The sequence below is a fragment of the Corvus brachyrhynchos genome, unplaced genomic scaffold (genome assembly GCF_000691975.1).
Source record: "Corvus brachyrhynchos isolate BGI_N302 unplaced genomic scaffold, ASM69197v1 scaffold136, whole genome shotgun sequence".
Classification (NCBI taxonomy): Eukaryota; Metazoa; Chordata; class Aves; order Passeriformes; family Corvidae; genus Corvus; species Corvus brachyrhynchos.
The window spans coordinates 8,873,881-8,900,394 of NW_008239080.1; the positions used below are offsets into that span (position 1 = coordinate 8,873,881).

General features: G+C 34.4%; 1 protein-coding gene across 1 annotated transcript in view; it reads left to right on the forward strand.

The window, feature by feature from the left end:
* The window catches only part of CSMD1 (CUB and Sushi multiple domains 1), a 1,107,925-nt gene that overhangs the window by 773,671 nt on the left and 307,740 nt on the right, over positions 1 to 26,514 (forward strand). The window contains exons 9-10 of the mRNA XM_017739215.1: positions 1,765 to 1,889; positions 3,061 to 3,182. Coding sequence (XP_017594704.1) covers positions 1,765 to 1,889; positions 3,061 to 3,182 — 247 coding nt within the window. The remainder of the gene's footprint in view (positions 1 to 1,764; positions 1,890 to 3,060; positions 3,183 to 26,514) is intronic.

Consider the following 26,514-nt stretch of genomic DNA (forward strand, 5'->3'; position numbering starts at 1 on the left):
GGGTGGATATTCAGGTATTTTAAATTATAAATTGCTGTTGCAAACATCCAATAATTATACATTTCATTTCACTCTATGTTTTTGCACATGCACAGTTTTTTAATTCTCCTTACATGCCTTTATAGTAGCAAACTTAAGGGAAATGTTGGTTTTCACATTGCTTCACACAACATTACACTTGTCAGATGGCCTTTGTTCAAAATGATTTTTAAATACTTTGATTCTCAATTTGCAGTTATCACTACTAGGTAACTGCTTGAGTTTTTTTCCCTGTTTCCTTCGAAAAAGAAATGCAGAGATCCTAATTCTAGACAATAGGAGAAAATGCCTTTAAAAATATGTGTTTATGGCATTAAAATGTCAGATTAATGAGTAATATTTTCTTTACTAATAAGAGAAACTAATTTTTCATTAACTGGAGGTATTTATTTAGAATAAAGTTTGGTCTATTTTTGTGAGGGTTTAAAGAATGTTCTGAAGATTATGACAAGTATAAAATAAATGCAATTTTAGAAACCTGCATTGTTCTTGAAGAATTTTGTGTATTTTGCATGAATTATGAAAGAAAAGGGCCAATATTTTCCCTGCCTTTTTGAGTTTTCATATTTAACGGCTCAAGAACAAACTGATAGGAGAAGTAGTTTTTAAAACTTTTCTAGATTTGAAGCATCACATTCAAATTTTAAAATTAAGTAAAAAAAAACAAAAAGAAAAAAATCCCATTAAAATTTCCTGAAAGAATGAAAAGAACTATAGAAATACATCATAATATTAATGAACAATATAGTCAGTGTTTGTGAGATCCTCTGAGAAACTAAGATAATACTTGTCCATGAAGGGTGGGAATCAGCTGCATGATAGTGAATGACATTATATGCAGTTCTTCACAGCACAGCACAATTTTAAGCATTGAGCCTCCTGATTGCCATATAGAAATCCCCTGGTGTTTAGGAGTGAATAACTTAGAGAGAGTAAACTGAGAATACTACTTTATTGAGTTCACTTAGTTCATGACACGGGATTGTCAAATACAGATTTAAAAGTGCAAGAAACCAAACAACAGAACCAGTTAATTATGATGGGGAATAAAGAATGTCACAAATAATAAATGGAGTCAGATATGTAAATACCGTTTAGGAAAACTCCCTGTGATATAGACCATAAGCGTATACAGTTTTTAAAATCTTCATAATGATTGGTCAGCATAAGTAATTCCAAAGGGACACATTTCAGTGTTACAAGTGTAACAAATCAAATTTCAGTCCCCAAAAAATTATCATTTAATGTAATGTTTAACATGAAATTTCAACAAGGTCAGGAATATTTAATGAATTCATACCATTGACTTCAATTAATATTTCCTGGTTGTACATGTTGACAAATTACCATGTCTAATTGCTTATTCTCTCATTTGAGAGAATATAGTGATGTTGAAATTATTCATTAAGTTCTGTTGCCTGAAAGAATTGTGATTATATATTTTCTTAGAAAGAGTAGCTATCTGTGCATTCATTGAACTCATCCTGTAAAAGAACAAACTTAGTATCACAATTGCTTTGTATTCCTAGACTTTCTTCCTTAAAAGGTAGGCAAACTAGTAGTAAACCTAGAGCATAAGTTGTTTTTTATGCATAGAATTTTGTACCTTAATTTCTTTATTTGGATCTTGAAATATTGTCACTTAGCAATGTTTGTATTTGTTTGAGGATGTTGATATTAAAAATATATTTAATTCCTTCCTTCTTTCTCCCTTTTATCCCCTAGGGTGGGTGCAAGTGTACAGTTTTCCTGTGAAGACAATTATGTGCTGCAAGGTTCTAAGAGCATCACTTGTCAGAGAGTGACAGATACACTGGCTGCCTGGAGTGACCACAGGCCAATTTGCAGAGGTAACTGCTATTCCATGGAATTTTTCATGAAGTAAAGAAATGCTCATATTTCATGCTTTAGAATGGAGGCAGCCACAGAGAAAGATGAAAGATAAAATTTTCCAAAGTACCAGAAATATGTTGGGTGTTTTATTCCAACATTAAGAAAAAAAATGACCAAGTTTTTAAAGAATCTAATCATTCCTCTTGCCTGTACTGAAACTTAAGTAACTGAAGAGACTAAATTACATCAGAAGGTAATGGAAGATCTATGGATAGATTCTGAGGTTCTGAGATTTGTATCTAAGTACTTAGAAATTATATGATCTAGACTCTCTGTTTAGCATGTTGAAAAAGTGCTGTAGTACCATAAACGTGACATTTTGAAATATTCTGAGTTGATGTAGACTTATGAAACTATAACTCTGTTTGTGTCACTGAAAATTATGCGTCCAAATATTTTTAAATGCTTCTAGATACTGAAGTATTTTGAGAAATTTGAATATTTCTGCAAAATCTGTCCTTAGTGCTCTTTAGAAGATAACTGAATATGTTAAGTAATGTATTTTCAAACTGCTGACTATCTGGATTTGCTGAACGTGGCAGAGAGATTGTGATGGTTTCACAACAGAATCTGTGCTTTACCAAAGTCAGACTACATACTGCCTAGAACCATTTTCTTTTATTTTTCTTTGTAATTACATTTCCTATGGTGGAAAGAGCTAAGACATCACAGGAGGTCATGTTTAGGTTAAGGACATACAGTTAGATAAATATTGTGATACATGACTTTCTTTCTCCAAATCATGGGGAAATTGTGAAGGAGAGCACATACTGGCCCTTCTTACATTCATGGGTAGAAGGCTCCCTCCATACATTTGGAAAGGGTAAATCTCTCTCCAAACAGAATATTGATATGATAATTTTGAGAATTTAATTTACATAAAATATGAACAAAGTATTGTAAATGCTAGGCTGATTAATTGAAAGGTGCATGTTTCTTCCTCTGTAGGTAAATTTTCAGGATTTTTTTGTCTGGCTGAAATATCTTTAAGGACAGATCGTTATAGAGTGTATCAGCATAGTAATACTTTCATGGCAAGTTGTTGCTAATGCTGTGGCAATTTTATAATATTTATTTTAAACAGAGCATCCAGTCTAAAGCAATCTGATTTTTTGGTTATCATTTTAGCTAGAACATGTGGTTCTAATTTACGTGGACCAAGTGGCATTATCACGTCGCCAAATTATCCAGTTCAATATGAAGACAATGCACACTGCGTGTGGGTCATTACAACAACTGACCCAGAAAAGGTATGCTTTTTTCTCTTGTCTCAAGTGAAAAGGTAGAGTTTTGGATTTGTCTTAAAAATATTTCATATATATTTGCACAAATGCATGAACACATGCAAATTTGTATATTTATTTAAACACAAAAAGGAGCAGAGTAGAGATGTTAGGAAAATACACTTGGGCACTAGGGGAAAAAAAAAAGTAGCATATATGAAAATGTCCACTCAGAGAAATAGGTCTAATTTAAAATTTTCAAGTTTTAAATACTTTTTAATGAAATACAAAAAATCATGATCAAAATTCCACATTGCTAAATGAGTTAATAGTGAATGTTTCAGGTTGTGTCTTGATACTTATTCACTGTTGAATCTTAACATAAGATTTCCTGGCATAAAACCTGAACATTACATGTAAGTATTTTGACAGCTGTTGTTAGTTGTTTTACTACCTACATAATTTCTCTTTTCAATCCACTGTTTTCCAGTAATGATTCTTAATACATAACTACAAACTAGTCATCTAATTATGCATAAGATAGTGGTCATAACAAAATATTTTTACTGTTTTTCTACAAAATCAGTAAAAGACAGAGACCCCATATCTGTAAGGAAAAAAAAAATAAAAAGAGGTTAAAGAAGTACTTTACTTATATTGTACTTCTGTGTAGTGAAATGCTGAATAAATGAATTACATTATGTCAAGGAATGTACAATCTATATGTACTTTCATAATTTCAGAACATACGTTTCCTGTGCAGCTTTTTGGAAGACTTCTTGATTTCTTTAAAGTAGTTAAGCAAAAGAATGTTTATCTCACCATTAATAAGTGAAAATATTTAGCTGCAGAAAAGATAAATTTGCTGCATGCTTTCATAGCATATTGTTGAGATGTTGTAGCGGGTTGGGTTTGAACCGGCTTGCTAACCTATGACAGATGTAAATACTGTTGCTTTGCAAAATTAATTAAGTTCATTTTTTCTTAAAGATAATTCAGTGTGCCTCAGTAAAGATAAATATTCAGGAAAACCAGGCAAAAGTACAAAACTATCATATTGAGAAAGATTTTACTGTAGTGGGACTTCTCTCTGAACAGAAAGGGCTGTTTTTAAGTTCCAAACTGAACTGTTATATTTTATTTAGAATAGCCATTAGAAGTGAATTTTTTTTCCTGGAAGACCTTTGACTTTAAAGTCACTGCATTTTATAGAAATTATTAAATCACTTTGCATTTTTAAATATAGAAAAGCATTTAAATTATGGGAAATGTCTTAAAATTTCATCTACTCAAATTATATTCAGTAGTGTATTGTCTTGTTGATTTTGTAAAACACAGTATATTTTTGTAAGAGAAAAATTAAATATACATTAAAAAAAAGTGTAATTACTACTAATAGAGGATAGTATAGGCATCTTAAAGCTTTCTTTCTTCAGTTATTTTTTTTTCCTTGAATTGTCAAAAATTTAATTGAGTGTTTTTCATATTTATAATAAAATGATGGTGGCAATCTCCTTGCTGATTGCAAGAAAGTTTAACCATAATAATAGAAAAATTGGTACTGACTATGCTATTAAACTGCCTAGTGTATATTTTCTGTGGAGACTCAAACTTACCTATGAGAAACAGTAAACCCCCCCATCTGCTACAATAATGCACAAGTTCTCTTCATTCTATACAATGTATATATCTCAGTGAATTTAAAATTTTAGTAGTGCAGAAATTAATGAGATTGGTTTGGATTAATTTATTATTCTGTTCACTGGACTTGAAAAACCACTGGTATTAAGTAGTGTTCTGTGGGCAGGTTGCTAGTTCATCAGACACAAGAAGGAATTGCACACGCAGACAGATAAATTATGTTACATTCAAAATTAAGAGGTCCAAGTAAACACTTGGAGCTTTCACCTAGAAAAAAATCCACACTTGTTACATTCAGCTGAGTGGAAGGCAAAGAGACATACTAACAGACACTGAAAATCACAGCATGGGGAAAAGAGGTGTAACTTTTATGTCTTTCATTTTGCACAGGATGGGCAATATTGAATGAGTTGTCTTTTTATTGATCTTGGATTTGTCTAGCAGTGCAACCAAGGAAGAATTTTCTTAATTTCATGTCTCTTGGAAAGACTGTAATTGCTTTAGGACCATGATGAAAATGAGACTTATTTAAGGCTTACAGTATTGTTAGGTTGCTTTCACATAATGTATACATCATCTTTATGAGTATTGGGATTTTTATCTCCAAACAACTGCATCTGGAGTTAGCACACACCCCTTCAGTTAATAAAAGATGTGAAAGAAAATCCTTTTAGTTTACAGACTCTCTGAAATGGAACGCTACTTCTTTTTTTAAAAAAAATCTTTCTAGGATTTTGAAATCCATGAACTTTAAAAAAATAAATTACCAAAATAATTTTCAAGTTTCCAGAGCAGGGAAATTATTTTAAGATATGGTGAAAGTTTTGAAGATTCTTACCCTTGACTTTTCTTGGAGTTATGAATAACAGAACTCTTTGAGAATTGAATTGTGTATTGAAGGTCTGATTTTAAGATTACATTGAGGAATCCACTCTTTTGACTGGCAGATTTGAAAATATTTACCAGCGCGCTTAGGGTCCTGTTGATTTTCTTTTCCAAGGAAGCAGACGGATCATGACATGTTGTTACTCTGTATTTTAAATTACTTTTGACTTACTCTAAAAGTGAATTTGTGGTCTCCTATCAGGTTAGTTTGCAAATAGAATTTTACAAGATAAGACAGTGTTTTCTCTTAACATTCAGTGCAGTTTGAAGACAATAATGTAGTTAAAGAAGTTTCCTAGGAGATATCCTTCCAAAGAAAAAACACCCCCCCCCAAAAAAAACTCCACCAAACAAAAACGAACAGAAAACCCAACAAAACAAAACAAAGAAACAAATAAAAACCACCCAAAAACCACCCCAAAAATGATGAGCAGGAATATTTTAAAGATTTTTTTTTTTTTTTAAATAGACACATTTTCCAAATTTTGCATTCTGGTGCTGGGGTGGGGGCAGATTTTTAATGCCAACTCAAAATGAAAACAAATTTCAACATCCTATAGAGATAGTTGCCTCATTCCAGGTCTCAGCCAACTATATCAAGATCATTTTTAGTTAAATATTTTTCTAACATTTATTTGCCTTTTTCTGATCAATACAGAAATCTAAATTTGATTCTTCTCCTGTTCAAAGGTATTTCTTCTTATTTTGAAGAGTTGATTTTCTTCCTTAACCATTTATTTGTTTCCTCTGGATCCCACTACTGTAGCTTTTGGTCAGCATTCTACCGAGTAATTTATTAGACTTTTAGTACTTGCAAATACAACTTTATGGTGCTCTTCTGACTCTGTGTCAAGTACATGCTGTAACTCTTTACAGCTCTTCATTGTTTGAGTTCTTCTGTTATGCAGTTTCTCAGCTTTCTAGAATCAGTTACTTTGAACTCTTTTGAGGATTTACCGATCTGTTCTCTTTACCTCTTTCTTACTGTTAGTATAATCTCTTTAGTATGTACTAAGCATGGATCTACCCCTTGCTGTTTCAATTCCTTCTCCAGACTGTGGATACTTACTGCCTTGGATTTCCTGCTGCTTTCACTGTTTTATGGTCATATTGCAAGGGCTCCATTTTTCATTCCCAGTGTCTATTGGAGGGCAAGGTTTTTTGCATTATTACATTGTTGTTTCAGCAATGATACATAATTTTGCCCAATATTTTCCTGACTGATTGCTGATTGCAGTATAGTAGATGTGCCATGGGCTGCAATATTGCTAAGTTTAATGACCTGGTAGATAAAGACTGTGTCCCAATTCATGCTGAATGAAATAACATCATTTTGGAGTGGAGTTATACCAGATTTAAGTAAAAGTGTTGAAGAAAATGTCTTCTACATTAATACATCTATTTCTGAGACTGAGCCTTTTGGTAAAACTGATAAACACAGATCAAAACCACTTTCTATATTGAGTTTAGATGTCTCATTTGAGCATTAATTACAAGAAGTTTTGACTCTTGTTTTCTTTAAACTGGAGGTAGGGATGGAAGAGGGACGCATGGGATCAATGCATGGGCACTGGAATCATCTGCCCAGGGAGGTGGTGAAGTCGCTGTCCCTGGATGTGTTTTAAAAAAGACTGAACGTGGCACTCAGTGCCATGGTTTAGTTGATGAGGTGCTGTTAGGTCATAGGTTGGACTTGATGATCTCAAAAGTCTTTTCCAACATAGTACATTCTGTGACTTTCTGTGATTCTGTAATACTCATCTCATGATGAAAGCATCCAAGAACAAATTTCCTGCCACACAGGAAAGTACTGTATTTCCTGGCCAGCAAGAAAAGCTAACCGAAGGAGCAATCTTAATGCTTCTAGTGTTACTTTCTGTGGTATTTGTTTTTTTTTTTTTTCTCAGGCGATTTCTAACATTATGTGCCAGAAAACACCAAATGCTTAAGTTTTTTCCTCATAAGGCCATTGTCACAAATACACGCTGACAGTTATTATTTCTTATTACTTATCTTCCCTCTGACCTTCCTTCCATGCTGTTTTTGAGCATAGGAGACTAACTACTGAGCTTTATCTGTCTTCAGTATCTCATATTTGCTTTCAGGATATCAGCTAGATTCACACTACTGAGATTTAGCTGTAGGGTGTGAATTTTATGAGCCTCATATGGATCTAAGTATGACATATTAAGTTGGAAATGGCAATTTAGGGAAAAAAACAACAAGTAAGACTTCTGGAAAGGAGCTATAGGAGCATACACAGGAAAGAATGGAAAAGCTGAAGAAGGAGACTCAGCAGTATATTTGCTGTGATATTGTCTTTGATTTTACAATAAGTCCATAATTCAGAAAGACAGTTGGAATATATAGGATGGTAGTGCAATGCTCAAGGCAAACAAAAGTTTCAGTGTCCAAAAAAAGTGTCAACAAAAAACCAACAAAAAAAGCAAAAATTACAACCTTCAAAGTGATCAAAATGAGTTTGTTAAATACAAAGAAGTATGCCATTTAAGGAGTTTTAATGCTTCTGTTTCCTCATGTTCTAATACCAGATTGAGGACACTTTCAAAAAAGAGCAATATGTAATATTTTCGCTGTGATATGTTTCTTCTGTATCTGCTTGGGTCAGAACTATATAAATCCATTATTTTGACTCTTTAGTTGAATACTTACTGCAGCAAAAGTATTTACCTTCCTCATAGATACACTTTTCCAGACTGTATATCTGAAAAATTCTTCTTTATTTTGGCCTATATCTTGCAAAAAAAATCTAGGCTATTTATCTTTGAATTTCTTATTTTATAGCTAAAACAATCCCCTACTCAAAAAATACACCCCTTCCCCCTCAAAGCACTGTCCAAATGCTTCTTGAGCTCTGCCAGGCTTGGTGCTGTGACCACTTCCCTGGAGAGCCTGTTCAGTGCCCAAACACTCTATGGGTAAAAAACCTTTTTCTAATATTCAACCTAAACCTCCCCTGACACAGATTCAGGCCATTCCCTCGGGTCCTGTCACTGTTCACCACAGAGAACAGATCAGTGTCTGCCCCTCCTTTTCCCCTCACAGCAATGGGGTTTCCCCTCAGTCTCCTCTTCTCCAGGCTGAACAGACCAAGTGACCTCAGCCGCTCCTCACACGGCTTCCCCTCAAGGCCCTTCACCATCATTTTGCCCTTCTCTTCGGACACCCTCTTATAGCTTAATATCATTTTATTTTGCTGTGTCCAAAACTGTACACAGTATTCAAGGTGAGGCCTCATCAGTGCAGAGCAGAGTGGAATAGTTGGGCAGCAGAATCTCCCTTTCCAGATTTTTAAATGTGATGACCCTGTGTGAATTTCATACATTAGAAGTGGTCTGAGTCAGAATAAACCGGTGACATTGCAGAAGTTGTGCCTTCACATATATGAGAAAGAACTTAGTCCAGTTCTGTGTGGAAAAAATAAGAGATTATTGATCAGACTCTTGGAAATAATGTAAAAATAAAAATAAGTAAACTTAGCAAATATCAGTAGGAAATCTTAGTGTGATTCTATGATAATTATGTTTCTTGTTTACTGCATGTTTATTGTTTGAAGAGAAAACTGGTTGTAGTATTTACGATATTTGGTTAAATGGAAGGTAGTGCTACTTGCTGTGTGGTTGAATTTCAGTAAATTCATAAGTAAAACCAAATCTGTGTTCAAAAATATTCTAACACTTACTGATTTTTTTTTTTTCAATGTTGCATATATTTCAAGGAGAAATGTGCTGTTTCTACTTGAGTGTATACTGGTATTTACTGTTGGTTTTATACATAATTACAATTTGGCAAGTCCTAGTTATTCAAAGAATTGTGGAATTGTTTAGGTTGGAAAAGACCTTTAAGGTGCTTGAGTCCAGCTCTTAACCCAGCACTGCCAAGCCTACCCCTAAACCATGTCTCTGAGCATCATCTTTAAATGCCTCCAGAAATGCTAATTCAACCAAATCTCTGGGCAGCCTCGTCAAATGGTTGGCCACCCTTTCAGTGAAGATATTTTTCCTAATATTCAATCTAAATCTCACCTGGCACAATTTGAGGCCATTTCTTCTTGTCCTATTGCTTGTTATCTGGGAGATCAACCCCTACCTGGCAACAACCTTCTTTCAACCAGTTGTAGAGAGTGATAAGGTCTCCTCTGAGCATCATTTTATCCAGACTAAACAACTCCAGCTCCCTCATCCATTCTTCATTAGACATTGATGCATTAATGACAAATAATAATCTTTGTGCACGACAATATTTCTTAAAATTTATTGCAGGTTTCTTATATTGAAAAGCTATATGTAATGGAGAAATCTAAAATTGGTATGAAATTGCACATCCGATCAAATTATTGTCTCAAAAAAATCTGACTTTTTTGAGATAAAACAATTTCAATAATAAATCTCAATTTGTTAAAGATAATAGACTGGATTACCTCTTTTTTAGTAATTGGAGTGTGTTTTCTTTCGCTTTCCATTTAATGGACTCTACTGATTTAAAGGATAAACAAGATCTATTTTTTAAAAACATTTTTGAGTGTTTTTTATTAATTGTAATTATACCAGGTAGCCTAAAACTCAAGTATTTTCCAGCTTATTTTAATAGTTTCTGGGTGCTCATGTTCACAGACTTTAATCAGTGTTTAAATCACAAAACAATATACTGATTTGGTCTTTAAAGATGTGGGGCATCCTCTTCTTGATTACCAGCTGTAAATTGTTTAAGAGGTTAATGTATCTGCATGAAGCTGTTCCCACACTTGTTCTCTCAAAGGCCTTCTCTTTGCAGTTTTCATCATGTCTTAGAGCTATAGTAACACCTTTATTATAGTAAAGGAAGCATACTCGAATTAAGATTTGTGCAGTAATTCCACTGATGCACATAGAAAGGAACCACTGGACAGGCTCCTACCTTCGGAAGGGGGCATGGTGAAGAAGCTTCTTTTCCATGACATGGAAAGGCATGTCATTTCTTTCAATTGTCTTCCCTTGGGAAAATAGAGCCTAAAGCATCGGTGGCACTTTACTACGTAAAAATTAAAATCACAGTGGGGATCATCATGCCTTTTCAGATTTTCATGCCTTTCAGAAAAAGGAAGCACCTGTTAACGATGATCATCCCTTTCCTTTCAAGATGGCAGGAAAGAAGACAGATTTCACAGCATAGTTTTCCTCTTCATCCCCATTGGTGGTAACTCTCCTCATTACAACAAAAAGAAATATTTTTAATCTAGTGAAGAGCTTAGTAATTTAAATAAGTTATCACTGGAACATAATTTACTTAGTGGTATTTCTGAAACGTGTATAAGCAAAGACCTGTGCACCATAGTAAAGTATTCAGGATTGAAGTGAATCATAAACAGAGGCTTCACTGCAAGAATGATGTTTAGGTCACTCTAGTTGCTATGAAAGTTTAAAATGGAGACCAGATCATTAGAGAAACTCACCTTTCTGCCTGAGGAGGAAAACATCTTAGGAGGAGTTCATTCATCACTAAGCAGTTCTCATTTTAGATTTGGTATTGAAATGGGTGGAAGATAATGACAGATCATGTGAAATGTGAAGTTTGACACTATGGAAATAAGAAATTTACATTTTCTCTGCACTCCAAGATTCATTCTTCTCCTATGGTTGCTCTGTTTTGCAAAGCACCAGACCTCTCTTTTCATGGAGTTCACAGACTGTGATGGAGAGTTTTGTTCATGCAGATTTCATCCTCTCTGCAGATGTCATTCTTCTAAGCAACATCCTCCATATTTACTAGCATAAGTACCTGGCAAGAAAGTACAAGTGAAGAAGATAAAAAAATCTAATTTATTTATTCAATCAAAATCCAGAAGTTTCTAGAAGGCAAACCTAAGGATTTTAAGTAAAGATGAAAAACACATTGTTTAACAGCTTTCTTGACTTCACATGAACATCTTGCAGAAACTTGCATCTGCAGAGCATGAGCAGAATCTCAGCAGGTGGGAAAATGAAGGGGAGATAGGACAAGATGCAAGTATTGCCTCCAGTTATCCTAAGAGAATAAATTAGGCTATGTTTACATTAGCATTAGTAGTACAGTGCACCACAAGCAGCTTTCTACCGCAAAACAATTAGTGCTAAGGGCATGAGGTTCACACTGTGTATATTTCAGAGTTTTTACTGTGGACTGTTTCTGCTTCTTTAGGCTGAATGCCTGTTACTGGCTGGAGAACACCTTCCAGCTTACTTTTATGCAAAAAGAGATGAACTTACCTGCTTTGAGACTGCTCTGTGAGGCAAATCAAAGCACAGTAAGAGCAGATGACTGGAGATTGTTTCTGAAGTGCACCCTTGATCAAAGCCTTGATGTGAATGTATTTTTAATCTCCTGGTACAACCATCATAACACAAAGAAAAGCCTGATATTTGCAGACACTTTTTACATGCAGGGCTTCATTGGGTCAATGGACAAACAAATGAAGACTCAGAAATGTCCTTTTAAGATTTTATATTATCTTCATGAAATTCAAACACAAATCCCACACAACAAAGTAGTTTCAGAACCTGCTTTATTCAGGACATTGCTTATAATGAATATATTCTTGCTACCCCCTAGTTATTTGTTGGTTCATTAAGTTGTTTTTTTTCCAAGGCAAAGAACGCACTTAGGTAGAGTATGCACACTGTCAGAGTATATGTGTCATGTTTTAATTCAGTCTTCCACACAATTAACATAATTCTTGGTACTGTTCTATCAGACTGTTAACAGCCTTCTGAATGATCATTCTTTTTAATTGAAGCTTTTGAAATATTTTATGTCTACAGTGCTTTTCTCTGTAATTAGGTGATTTTAAAGAGACACATAGATTATATTTGCCTTGCGGTATCTTTCAGGAAAAGGTATTGCATGCATGCTATTACATATATGCAAACCTATATGTAGAAAACTAAATGCTTACAAATTTTATTTTCTACATTAGCCAGTTACTAACTCTGTCAAATTAGCAGACTTTCTGCTCTGATGTTATCTAAAGGGAAAATATGTGTTCTTTTTTTCATCACACAACTATGACCAGGGAAAGCTACACAGTAATTCCTGAATATATGTCCTGAAGCAGATACCTCACTGACAGTCTGACAAATAACTCTTTTAGCTATATTTAAAACAGTGAGAGAGCAATTACCTGAAGCACCTTTAGACACAAATGGGTAAAGATCTACATTTAGGTGTTTTAGAGCACATTTCAGTTACTGCACCATAGACTTCTTACACCTTAAGTAATCCTTCCTGGCCTCCAGCTTCTGCTTCAGTAAATTGTGGACCTCTCACAGATTCTGTATCTCCAGGCAAAGTGAGGATTTCACATTACACTTTCAGATTACACTACCCAACTATTTAGATTTATATGGAATTCCATCCCTAGTACTGATTTCTGAAAAAATTCTATTTACTTTGAGCATTTTCTTTTTTTTTCCTCTTAAAAATGAAAAAAAAAGCGCCTTCTTAAAAAAGTCATATTACAGATCTTTTGGACATGTCTTGTTGCTGTGCAGTTCTTTGGGTTTGAACAATATCCATACCACTACAACTACAAGAAGAGTCAGGAGGACAATCCAGGGAACTATGGACCTGTCAGCCTGACCTTGGTACCAGGAAAGTTCATAGAGCAGATCATCTTAAGTGCCATCATATGGCACATACAGAACAATCAGGGATTTATGAAAATCAGGTCGTGCTTAACCAAGTGTCCCAGTTTGAGATAAATTCAGAGGAATGTCCAAACTGAATGTCCTCTGATAGGTTTCAGTCGCCCCTCCCCCACCAGCTTCAGAAAGAATTGTCCTCGGAGGAAAGTGAAAGGAAAAAACCTATTTATTTAACAGACACAATGCAGAATGTGAAAAGAATAATGCTAAATAATAAAACCTCTCACTGTGGAGGTAACCTGGTAAATTTTCAGTCCTTTCTGTGGGTGTGGTCTCTGTCTTTCTCTCTTCAGGGCTGGGTCAGCATGGGCCCCCCTCTGGGCCAACGGTGTAGGGTCTCCTGGTGTGTTCTGAACACTTCCAGAAGAGAAGAAGAAGAAGCCAAAGTCCCAGGAAAAAAAAAAATCTTACTCCCCATCTCTCTCCAGAGAAACAGAGCCAAAAGCTGGCTGAAAACCAGCAAAGGGTGCTTCCTCCGCTCTTGCTGCCACAGTAGCATGCAGAGGAGTAGTGTGACCTTGGAGCACAAACTGCTTTGAAAAGTTCATCTGGCTTTTTTTTTCTCCTTCTCTTGCACCCAGTTTTAAAGACACAGAAAGGCACAAGAACCATATCTGGGCATAGAGCGGTGATAGGGGATACACATAATAAAGTCACCTCAGGACACCAACCTGCTTTCCTTTTATGACAAGGTGACCTGCTTAGTAGATGAGGGAGAGAATGTGAATGTTGTTTTTCCAGACTTCAGTAAAGCCTTTGACATAGTCTTCCACAACATTCTCCTGGAGAAACTCACTGCTCATGTCTTGGATGGATGTGCTCTTCACTGGGCGAAAAACTTGCTGGATGGCTGGGCCCAGAGGGTGGTGGTCAGTGGAACGAAATCCATTTGGTGGCCAGTCATTAGTGTTTCTTGGGACTCAGTATTGGTGATGGTCCTGTTTAATATCCTTATCAACAATCTGGATGAGGGGATTGAGTGCACCCTCAGTCAGTTTGCAGATGGCACCAAGTTGGGTGGGAATGTAGATCTGCTGTAGGGTAGGAAAGATCTACAGAGGGATCTGGACAGGCTGGATTGATGAGCAAAGGACAACTGCATGAGGTACAAGGTGAAGTGCCAGGTTCTGCCCTTGGGTCATGACAACCCCATGCAGCACTACAGTTTGGGGGCTGAGTGGCTGGAAAGCTGCCTGGCAGCAAAGGATCTGGGGGTTCTGGTTGACGGCTGGCTGAACATGAGCCAGCATGTACCCAGGTGGCCAAGTAGGCAAATGGCATCCTGACCTGTATTAGCAATAGTATGGCCTGAAAGGAAGTTGTAGCAAGATGGGGTCAACTTCTTCTGCCATATCTGAAAGGAAGAAACAAGAGGAAATAACCTGAAGTTGCACCAGGGAAGGTTCAGTTTAGATATGAAAAAAGAAAATCACTTCAAGAGTGTTTAGGCATTGGAATAAGTTGCCCAGAAGGTGGTGGAGTCAATGTCTGGAAGGGTTCAAGAGGTGCCTGGATGTGTCACTTGGGGATGTGGTTTAGGGGTGATTATGTTGGTGCTAGACAATGTAAGAGTTGGACTAGATGATCTTGAAAAACACTTGTGTGGTCATTTTTACTTGGTTACTTCTTTCCTTTTGTCGCTTTATGAGTCCTGTGGATTGGCCAACTGTATCTATCTCTGGAGTGTTGTTTCAAAGATACTGAAGAATTATTTTATAAAGTCTTATGATCATTTAAGCTTTGAAACATTTTTTATTGTACCTATGTTGGTAAGAGACTATGTTTTCAGCATAATTACTTTTAATCCATGTTTTTTAATTAAACAAATCAAAATACAACTCCTGAATTGGATTTACAATAACATGGTAAAATAATGAGTGAGGTGGTATTTTTATTACAGCACCAGTTTTATGGTAATTTAGTATAATCACTTGAAGTATGATAAGCTTTATAATTCTAGTTGTACCCGTGCTGACCCAGGGAATGGACCAGATTACTTCCAGAGGTCACTTTCAATCTAAATGATTCTTTGATTAACCAAAGTGATTTCAACACTGTGAATATTTTTGTGTTCATATATGCATTTTGCAAATTTCTCAGGTACTAGATATTAATTTCCATTCCTACCGACATAAGAATTATCAAGTTTATGTTTGTGGCATTTCAAGTGTAACAGAATATTTATAGACAATTTTAAAGAAATTGCAACTTGTCATTTAAGCCCTGTAAAATGCTAATTATAATTCCTGAAGGTATGTGATTATTTGAACAGTATTTTGAAAAAGAAGGGCCAAAAAAGAATATTTTTTACAAGTTTTAAGAATGTTTTACAATAAAAGTATGGCATTATGCAGGAATTGTAATTCTTACTTGTAAATATCTCACTCAGCTAGGTATATCACTAGTATTTGGACTTAATTGTGTCTGGTCTTTTCCTTGTTAAAACAGTTAAGAAATGAGTACTTAAAAATCAATAATATCTTTAAGATACTAAATTAATACTTTTATTCTAGAAATCCCTTTTAGTAATTCAAATTATTTTATGTTCCCAAACCCAAAGAATAATAAGGTCCATTACTTTTAAAAATTATATGACAGCTTTAATAGACATGAGTAATATTTAGAGATATGGTTTGAATATTTAAATATTGTCTTCAGCTTTTATTTTAAGTTCACTGTTGGGCAGCTTCATCATATGGGGATCAAAGATTTGTGTAGTGTTTTTGACCCTTGTAGTATTGTTCTAACATATCATTTTATTGTGAATAAATAAATGTCAGTTTGACATATAATTAATTCGCTTCACCTTCAAGAAATACCCTGCCTTCTTATTCTACTTGAATAAGTCAGATAAAATTTATAACATGAAAGATACAGTCATAGCTGTCAACCATTAGGGCAGTGATATACTACTACTACTACTACTACTACTACTACTACTGACTATTATTTTCTTTATTGAGCTCTGTACGTATTAGGGTCTAAAAACTTTGAAAATTATACAGATCAAATTTTTACTTTTTTTTTTTTCCCCCACTTCTCTTAATGCATTAGAATTCAGAGAACCTGTAATTGGTTTCACAAATTAGTGTTCTAAATTCAAAAGTCCTGAGGAAATCTTCCTCAGGGTTGTAAGCTGATTCCTTGTGTCTCCACCTGAGGCAGAAAACTGATCAGTCTATATATGTCTTGTAATTCAAAGAAATCTTCTACTGGCAGTTATTGACTGGTGTGGTTTGAATCAGATTCAATGAAACCGGGAGACAGAAAAAGGTAATGGGTATTATTGACATTCAGAATACTGATCTCTCTGACAAAAGTACAACTTTTTTTGTGCAGTGTAAAAATGCTAATATCACAGTCCAAAGGTCCCTGATGAGCCATAATGGGCAGACTTAATCTCCATGAGCCATTTTCTGACACTTTGTACATATTCATATTTGCCCTTGGTTCAGGTTTTTAGATTATCTTTGCAATGACATAATGAAAAATGTTTTTAATAAAAAGAGAGAAGTGCTATTCTGTACAGAAATAGAGACAAAAAGAAAATTCTAAAACAAATGTTTTGATTGTAGCACTTCTGAATAGTCTTTTATAATAATGGATAGTTTGTAGTAATAGAAACAAAATTGATATATGCTTGCAATACAATTTTCTAGATAATACAGAATATATTGGAAAATTAAGAAATATTTTATTCTATCATTTCACACTTTTTTTTATCCGTGATATATGTTTCTGTGATGTATTTTCCTTAGGGAAAAATATTTAATTTAAATAAACCTCCCTGAATATTAGTATCAGAAAGACAAAATTGGTCTTATTGCAGCTGCCAGATTGTCTCCAGATTAAAATATATTTCCATACAAAGTAAAATGAAAAACACCTAAAGAACTAATATGCCAGTAAAGCTTTTATTTAAATCATTAGAATATATCTAACTCTCTAAACCTATCTATAACCTTTTTATGGAGGCACAGTATATCTAGAGATGTAATTCAAGTTTTTTTTATTTAGCTAATAAAAATGTCTACCAAATAGACACTGATAGTGATAAAGAGAGAATAAAATAGATTGGAAACGACCTTATAGATCCATATTTAGAATTAATAACATTAGGGTAGTCTCAAATGTCTTTATTTTTTAGTATTGTTATCTAGATTTCTAATTCATAAAGAACCTTGGTTTTTTTCTTTGAAAAAGTGATTAAAGGGCAGGGATATAAACAGAATAAGTCTTTATTATGTCACATCTGCATTTTGAAATGTTTCCTGAATAATTTATTACATGTAAAAATTTCCTGTGATAGAAAAAGCAAATGTTGAACTTTGAATTGACATCAAACATAGTTTATTTCATTTCACTCAGTCTTTCTGGCAGTTTATGTCTCTTAAGAACAGGGAAATGAGAGCTGCACAATAAGGTCTTGGCCATCTTATTGGCAAGTATTAAGTTCTTCCTTTAGACACAAATGAACTCTTGGTTAAAGCAAATAATAGTGGAAACCAAACAGAAAGAGCAGGCGTTGTGGAACCAAACCAAAAATAACATTAACAATTTTCTCTATATCTACTCTTTATTTTGTTACTAGTGTCTTTTTAGTGAGTATCAGTGCATAAAGAGTTATTTGCTCCTACCAATAAGACATACATTTTTATCATTTCTTTAGTCTTTGTTTGTTCAGATTTGAGATGCAAAGGCTACATATTTATCAGAACTCTGTTGTGCTTGGTAGAAATCAGGCACCTGTTCTGTTTTGTTCTTTCGGAGATAAACTTGACTTATTTTTAGTTTTAAGAATGACCAGTTTTGAAAATAATTGTTTTCATCTGCCTCCAGTTTTATTTTGTAGTTTGAGAAGGGATAGAGATTAATTTGTGCATAAATCTTTGCCAAAGATTTCATATTAGTGTATTAGTGTCTTAACTTTTCACCTTTCTTATTCAGCATATTGGACATTGCCATTAAGGCAGCTTGTAGAAGTTTTGCAGAGCAGAGCAACTGAAACATAAAAAAGAAAAAAAAAAAAAAAAAAAAAAAAAAAAAAAGAAAGATTTTTTGTTATCCCAAAAGTACTTTGTGCTCAGTTTCCTGTCACCTGTGCCTGTGGAACAAAAAGTAAAAATCACCTGATGTGCCAGATTTCGGTTTACATGATACTTCTATATTTCCTGAAATCTGTCACTTTTGAACACATATCTACTAGCCAAGCTATTCAAGGACTGAAGATAACGGTCCTTCCAAAACAAATTTCACAGATGTATCATTTTAGTCCAAAAGCATTGTATTGTTGACATTACAGCCATGCTTCTTTTGTATGCAGAAACACAAGCTGAATACTTACATGATTCATACTTCACTTATATTTCTGAAAACCAAATAATATCAACTATAAATATTTTTTAAAGGAAACAGTTTCTATTTGGTTGATATATTTCTTGAATATTCAAGTCAAATTGACACAGCTTTGCAGTTGAGGTCTCATAAATGTTGATTAAAGAGAAAAAATGTCTCCCCATCTGTTGCAGACAGATGTATGCTCTTTTAAGATGTCTGACTTTTTCAGAGAGCTGACTGATGATTTGTGTTCAGCTAGTGCTCTATTTTGACATCCAAATCCTCTTCTAGAGAGCTGTTACCTGACTAGCTGTCACTCATTCTGTAACTGAGCAGTACATTGCACCTTTCAAAATGCAATGTCCTATTTAATGACACATTTCTTTTACTCTTTTTTTTTTCTGGTAAGGCAGTCTCTCCAATTTTTCAAGATCATTTTGCTTTCTAAGCCTGTCTACAGTTTAGTCACATACCCTCCCACTGTAGAAACTTAAATATTAACGTACAGTTTAAAAAATGTTGAAGTCTCTATGTATTTTTAAAATCTGAAGTTAAAAACACTAACTCCAAATAGAATTAAAAAATCCCACTAACAGTCATTAAGTTTGGTTGGGGATTTTTTGTTTGTTTGGTTGGTTTTTTTGTTTGGTTGGGGTTTTTTTGGTTGGTTTTTTGTTTGTTTGTTTGTTTGTTTATTTTTCCTGAAGAATCACCAGTAATCAGTCATTAGATAATCTAACTCATCAAGAAGTTGGACCCCTTCAGACGTGATATCTATTGTGACTGAAACCATAAGGGTACACTATCTCCAGCTAGATTTAAAACACAAAGTAATGATGTTTTAATAATTTAAACTTTTTATCTAGTATCTTCTTAACCAAACTGCATTTCACATTTAGTTGTGTTCACTAATACAGCTTACAGTACTGGCATTGCCAGTTTACATATGGTAATGCCAATGATTTTGTTTCATGAACAATGTACAGGTGGGAGAGAAAGAGAAAGAAAACTGAAGATCTGACAAAACAGATTAGGCAAAATAAGTGTTCCAGTTTGGCCAAATTTAGAAATATATCCTCTGAGAGAAGGCACAACCACCCCTCCCCCACCAGGTTCGGGAAAAAATAAATTTTCCTCAAAGGAAAGTGAAGAAGATAAAACTATTTATTTAACAAACACACGGGAAAGGAAAATAATGCTAAATAATAAAATCTTTCTCTGTGGAGGAAAAACCTGGGAAAGTGTCAGAGTCCTCCCTTTGGTCTCCTCGGAGCTGGGGCTTGGCCCAGGGCCAGGCCCTCTGTGCCCGGTGGAAAGTCCTCCCGATGTGCTCTGATGTTAAAGCAATCAAGCAGTCCGGTAGAAAAGGGAGAAAATCTGAAATTCCAGGGAAGGAAAAATTCAACTCTCAGTCTCTCTCCAAAGCAGCTGAACCACTGGCCAAAAAAAAAACTGTCCTGGGAGCAGCAAGCCGGGTGCTTCCTCCCTCCCCTGCTGCAGCTGGGAAACAAATCTGTGTGTGACCTTGAACAAGCGGCAAACTGCTTTGAAAAAGTTTTGCTCAGTTTTTTCCTTCCCCCTCTCAGGCTCAGTTTAGAGGCATAGAAAGGCACAGAAATTAATTTCTGGGCATAGGCAGTGATATGGGATACACATCATAAGGTTACCCCAAGACAATAAGTCTTTTAGAAATGTTAATATTTTTTATAATAGTTGTTTGGCACCCGATATAAGTATATTTTAAATGCCTAAAGTCTTTACAAATTAAATAAAAATAAGTAAACTACTTATTTAAAATGTCCATTTTTAAAAGGAATAAAGAGGAGGCACGGATAAGCCTTTTAAAAAGTGCATTCATTACAAATGAAATACAAAGTGACTAAGTAAAATTTGGCTTTGGACTTTGGTTTTAATATAGTAAAATTTTTGTTTGTTTGTATTTACAACATCTGGAAAAACAGGAACTGTATTGGGATAAATCGGCTATTCTGATAAATGGCATTAGATAATATTTGATCATGAATTTTATTACCTGCTTATCACAAGTGCCAAATTTGCCAAATGGTATAGATTTATAATATAGGCAGGTGTGGCAGTTTTTATTATAAAGCATTAAGTCACAATTTAAACAAAAATTAAAATTTTTTCCTCCATTTATTTCTTGCAACTTTTCATGCATTTTGATATACAAATAATAAGTTATACAGACAAATCAAGGACCATGACTGTAGAATGAGTTTATATGTCTGTATATATGTATGCAAATAAAAGAAAAAATTAAGTAGCGCATACTGATAGTGGGAAAATTAATATTTTCAGATAGTAAGTTTATAAAATGACAAACCAGATACTGAAAGTTAGTTTCTGTTTCCAAATGGTTTCAGGTATGCCATAGCTAGCCACAACGATTCAGATTAAGTCCTCTGATTCTCAAAATGGAATAGATGATGTTGTGATAGCTATGCTTGTGCAATTCTACTGCTTCATGTACATTTAATCTATATCATGATAAAGAACAAGAACATATTGACATCTGATTTGGATTAAGCTTTTTAAAAGGTACAACTAGCTGTGTCTTTGTTAAGACACAGGAAAGAGGAAGAACAGTTTTGTGACTAAATGACAGATTTTGACGACGCATGCTAGTTTACAGCTTCTCCCATCAGATTAAAGAATGAACTCGGTAACTATGTTTCAAATATGTAGACAACAGGGGGATTACTATAAAGATGGTACCACAATGTTACAAGTATTGATACTTACAGAAGATTGTAAGCTTGTTCTGCTATAGAAATGCAAGTAGTCAACACCATTTATCACAGTACCATGGAAATGAAAGCAAAGGTTAAGCAAACAGTAAAATTTAATTTGCTAAGGCTGTATCTACTGTTCGTTTTAGATGTCGTGATTGCAAAATGTAAGTCAGCAAAAAGAAATCAAAATCTTGTTCACAAAGAGGAAGCACACTATGTTTAAGTAAAGACAAGAATTAATTGCTAGTATAGTAGAGATCTCAGCAGTTGAATTCATGAAAAAAATATTACTATATGTCTGATTATTAGATTAAAAAGAATAGTGCATACAGAAGTCTCAATATTTACTATATATGGTATATTTTATGTGTATTAGATAATGGGTTTTTTTCCCTGTTACCCCTAGAGCCAATTTTGTCCAGCTCTAGGGCTACATTTCTTGACCTGTGGTGAGTTGTTTATAGCTGTGGGGTATAGCTCTTGTAAAAGCCATAAATATCTCATTCTAATGGAATAGCAACTCGCTATAGATATCTGTATACAGCTATGGTTGTACTTTGTAAAGATAAACAAAATTAAACTAGCCATAGACACCTGGTCAATAAGAGAAATCACGGTCATAGAAATGAAGTAAAACAAAGCTGCAACTCCCAACAAGAAAAGTTCAGACAGGGAAAACCTAACAAACACCAATCCTGAGGTCTTGAAAGTTCAGTGCAAATGTGCTTGTTACTAGGAATGGCAATACTGCATTACAGGGCTATCTGGTTACAAGATAGCGGGGAACCAGGGTACAGTAGTGAAGTCTTTTGTAATGCAGTTACTCTCGGAGACTGACTGGGCATTCTAGTGATGGTTGGGCATATTGAGACTTATTAATATGCAGGTATATTTAAACTTATTATGCATATAAGAAAAAATTCACAGTATAAATAAATGACTGGCTTAACAATATTTGCTTGTCTCACAGCATATATTAAATGGGCGTAAGGTTTTTTATGTCATAGCTAAAGGATGACAGCAAATATTTACTTCTCAGAAAAGAGTCTATCTAAAATATTCTGGAAAGATCACTGCATTGTAAAAAATGAAGAACCTCCCAAACCTAGTGAAGCTGTTAAACGTATTTGTCAGTATGCATTATTTAACCATGTACATGTTAGTGTATATTGACTATGCGGGATTTTTTTTTTTTTTTGTACAGGTAGGAAAAACTGTTGTGTGTTTGGTGGTTCTAGTTAGTTATATTCTGAAGTCCAAAACTGCTTTTGACTAAGTGTATCTGAAAATCTGTTGCATCCAATATTACACTTTCAGTGTCCATGTCTCAAGTGAGCACTGAGGCAGTTTGCCCAAGGGAACATAGATCTCAGTGGGAATGAGCAGGTGTGTGTTTTTCAAGGCTTTAACATTCATACACAAAATCCAATTACATGGCCACAATGGGTTTGATTCATGCCTGCTTTACGTCTTTTCATCTACAGTTGCGTGTTTTAACAGGCCTCTAACATCTGTGCTTTAAGTGACTGTCATGCATTTAACCATGTTTCTATTTCAGCTCATCTGAGTGTCAATCTCTTCCAGGATGTAGATGATCTGTTTTTGCATCAACAGGTGATGCATGCTGAGCAGAGCAGGAAACTGCCATTCTTCTTGCTGCACTCCATGTCAAATTTCAGTCATAAAATCCTGTGAGATGTTGAAATAATTAGAAGAAGGTGGGACCCCAATGCTGTAATAAAACTTCCTTTCATCATCTCATTAAATTCTGAACAAAAAATTTGCAGATCCCACAGAGTCAACCTCACTCAGGCAGATGGATTTTCTTTCTAGTTTTGTTACAGGCAAACATGATTGTTTAAATTGTCTAAATTTTTTCATCAACTGGGGAGGAGAAGACAAAAATGTAATCATTGAAATTTTGCATGATATCACACACCATGGCACAAAACTTGGGTGCTATATGATTGCATGATTTATGATTTATCAGACTCAGATGGCTGTGTCTGATTTCTTTATTTATTTGGATTTTAAGTATGTTGGGGTACATCTGAGTTCATAGTTTTGCTCTTAATTTTGTTTTGTAAAGTCCTGTGATTTCATGTAACTGAAGTAATAATAGAACTCTTTGTACTATGAATATAAAACATTTTGTGACAGGGAAATAACTAACTGAAAGATCTTTTGTAATTGAGAGCATGTGAATGACACATCAGAAGATCTAAACGTCTTTTGGCTTGCTCTTTATCACTGTGTTTTGTTGAACATTTCAACTATTTTTGTAGAAAGAAAGTTTATATGGTGGAGACAACCCTTTGCTTCACATATTGAAGCAATTTCATTTAGTTTTTACTTAAAATACATATTTAATGAGACAAGAAAACCTAGCCATATAAAAGCCAAATTAATCTTACAGTTCTAATTTTCAAAATCATAATCACTGCAACTATTTCACTATAAAACCACTTGTGCAACCTGATGTAATGTTAAACAAGTATCTCCTTACTGACATTATTACAGAGCCTCTTCCCTTTCATATTTTTCTTTAATGGTGCATAAGCAATTGTGCCTGGAGTCCTAAGTACAGTTCTTTTATTAATTTCCATTCATGGCAGAATTGGGCAGTTCACATCATAGATCTTTTATTATTGCTTCAGTCATTTAAGACTGTCCTTCCCTCAGGGGGGGAAGTGGAGAGGGAGATGTGAGCTCTTCTCCCTGGTATTCAGGGATAAGACTTGTGGGAATGGTTCAAAACCATGCCAGGGGAGGTTTAGACTGGACATCACAAAGCATTTCTTTATCAAGAGGAGGGTCGAACAGTGGAACAAGCTTCTTAGAGTGGTTCTAGTGTATGCCCCAAGCCTGTCAGTGTTAAGACAGTTTGAAAAATGCCCTTAATAATGTAGGTTAACTTTAGGTCAGCCCTGAAGTGGTCAGGCAGCTGGACAAGATGATTGTTGTATGTATTTTTCTACTGAACTGTTCTATTCTATTCTATTCTATTCTATTCTATTCTATTCTATTCTGCCTGTATCTATTCTACCTTTATCTATTATTCTACACTATCCTATGCTACCCCTGTCCTACTCCTATCCTATCCTATCCTATCCTATCCTATCCTATCCTATCCCTGATAACAAAGTCCATATTACATGTGTTGCTATATGTTCTTGTCTTAAGGGAAAAAAGGTCACCAATATGTTATTAAGCATTGAAGATGTCAAAGAACATCTATTACACTTTAAATTTTGTTTTATCTTGCTAAAAATACGTTTTTAATTTTCATTTCAGGTTTTAAAGACTTAATACCATTTCTTGATCAAATATTAAAAAGTAGTTTTAGCCTTCAGGGATATTTTGTAATTTGCTTTTGTTCTAAAGTGCTAGGACACAGTTATATCGTGTCTTTTCAAGCTCTTTGATACAATGCTGTTATTGTTGCTCAAGATAGATCAGTTTTTTGAGGACTAAACCTGAACATGATTTATCAAAATGCTTCTCCCAGCCCCCAAAACTGCATTGCAAAGTCTCATTCTTAATCTCTTTGAGATAAAATTATATAATGCCAGTGTCAGAATTTATGTTAAATATAAAAAATGCGTGCGGTACTTATACATTGTTACAGAAACAAAAGAAGAAATTGCAGGAACATCAGAACACTGGATTTTTAATTAGCTAAAAAAAGGAAAAAGGAAATATATAACTCCACCAAGGGCTTTTTGGTTTGCAGATTTCATTGACATGCAAGTCAAATTTGAACTGTTCTTGTATCTTAAAAGTGACTTTATGTGGTCACTGACCCAGCTTGTCTGAAGTATGGTTTCCATTGTATATAATTTTCTAGACAATATATCTTCATGTTTCTATGTCAATAAGAATTTCAACAAGAAAGTAACCGAGCACACATCTTTGGAAGCAAATTAATATTTAAAACTTAAAAAAAAGTCTTTGAAATACATCTTTAAAGATATTCTTCCCTTTTTTTCCTACTACTTCATTGATAGCACAATCTTCTGTTGAGTAATTTTTTTTTTTTTCCTGGGGTAATTTATTTATACGTTTTACACTGATTTAAATTAAGTCATATAATACTGCGGAGGGAAAATTGCACCTATCCTTAACTACTATTCTCTTTACATTTTAATGGTGTTTTTACATAATCTCTCCATTAAATATTCATTACAGATGATGTCTAAGCAAACTGACAGAAACTGTTCTGTTTACCCATTTATAATTTGAATTAGAGCCAATTAATGATGTCCACCCAAATGTGTTCTTACAGGGGACTATGACCAGCATATTTGAGCAGATTGCCATATGGTTTTGATACTAGGAACCGGAGATCATCTTCACCGATTCTGGTATATTTTTTCAGGTCAGGAACAATACAGGTCAAGAACAGCTCTACTCAAGTGCTTACAAAAACAAAGACATAAAATCAAGGCAGACTATAAAAGAATCAGGCCTGTAATCATTAAAGTCAATCATATTTGCCACTTTCTCGTAATACATATAAACCTCATGGCACAGGATGAAAATAAATATATTCATTATCACTGAGAGCCAAGGGACATTTTCAACATAAGCATAGGATTTGAGAAAGTACATTCAGGTGTGGGAGATTAGATTTTAAAGCCAAGGCAGGTAGGCTTTAATTACCAAAAAGATTAAATATGTAATTAGGTTTTGTGTTGTGCTTTTTATTTTTGGAAATTTAAACCATGAGAAGCATTGCTGAACAAGGTTCAAAATGTATATGCTGTCATCAGTCTCATTATTTTTATGACTTTTGGATGAAAGGATTTTGTTTTCTCACCATGATCACTAAGAGAAGATTAATATTTACTATAGAGTGGGGAAACACAAAAGGTGGAAAGGATTTTAGGTGTGAGAAATAAAAGCAGGCTTCAGAAAATAAAGCAAAGGACTTAGAATTCAGCTTTGCCTGGGAAAAACTAGAAGAAGATACAGTTATGCAGCACTAAGGACATTAAAACAATGGTTAGGGTTTCTAAGTTTGGCTTAGATTTTGGAGTTGTAAAAAATATGTTTAGCAAGATT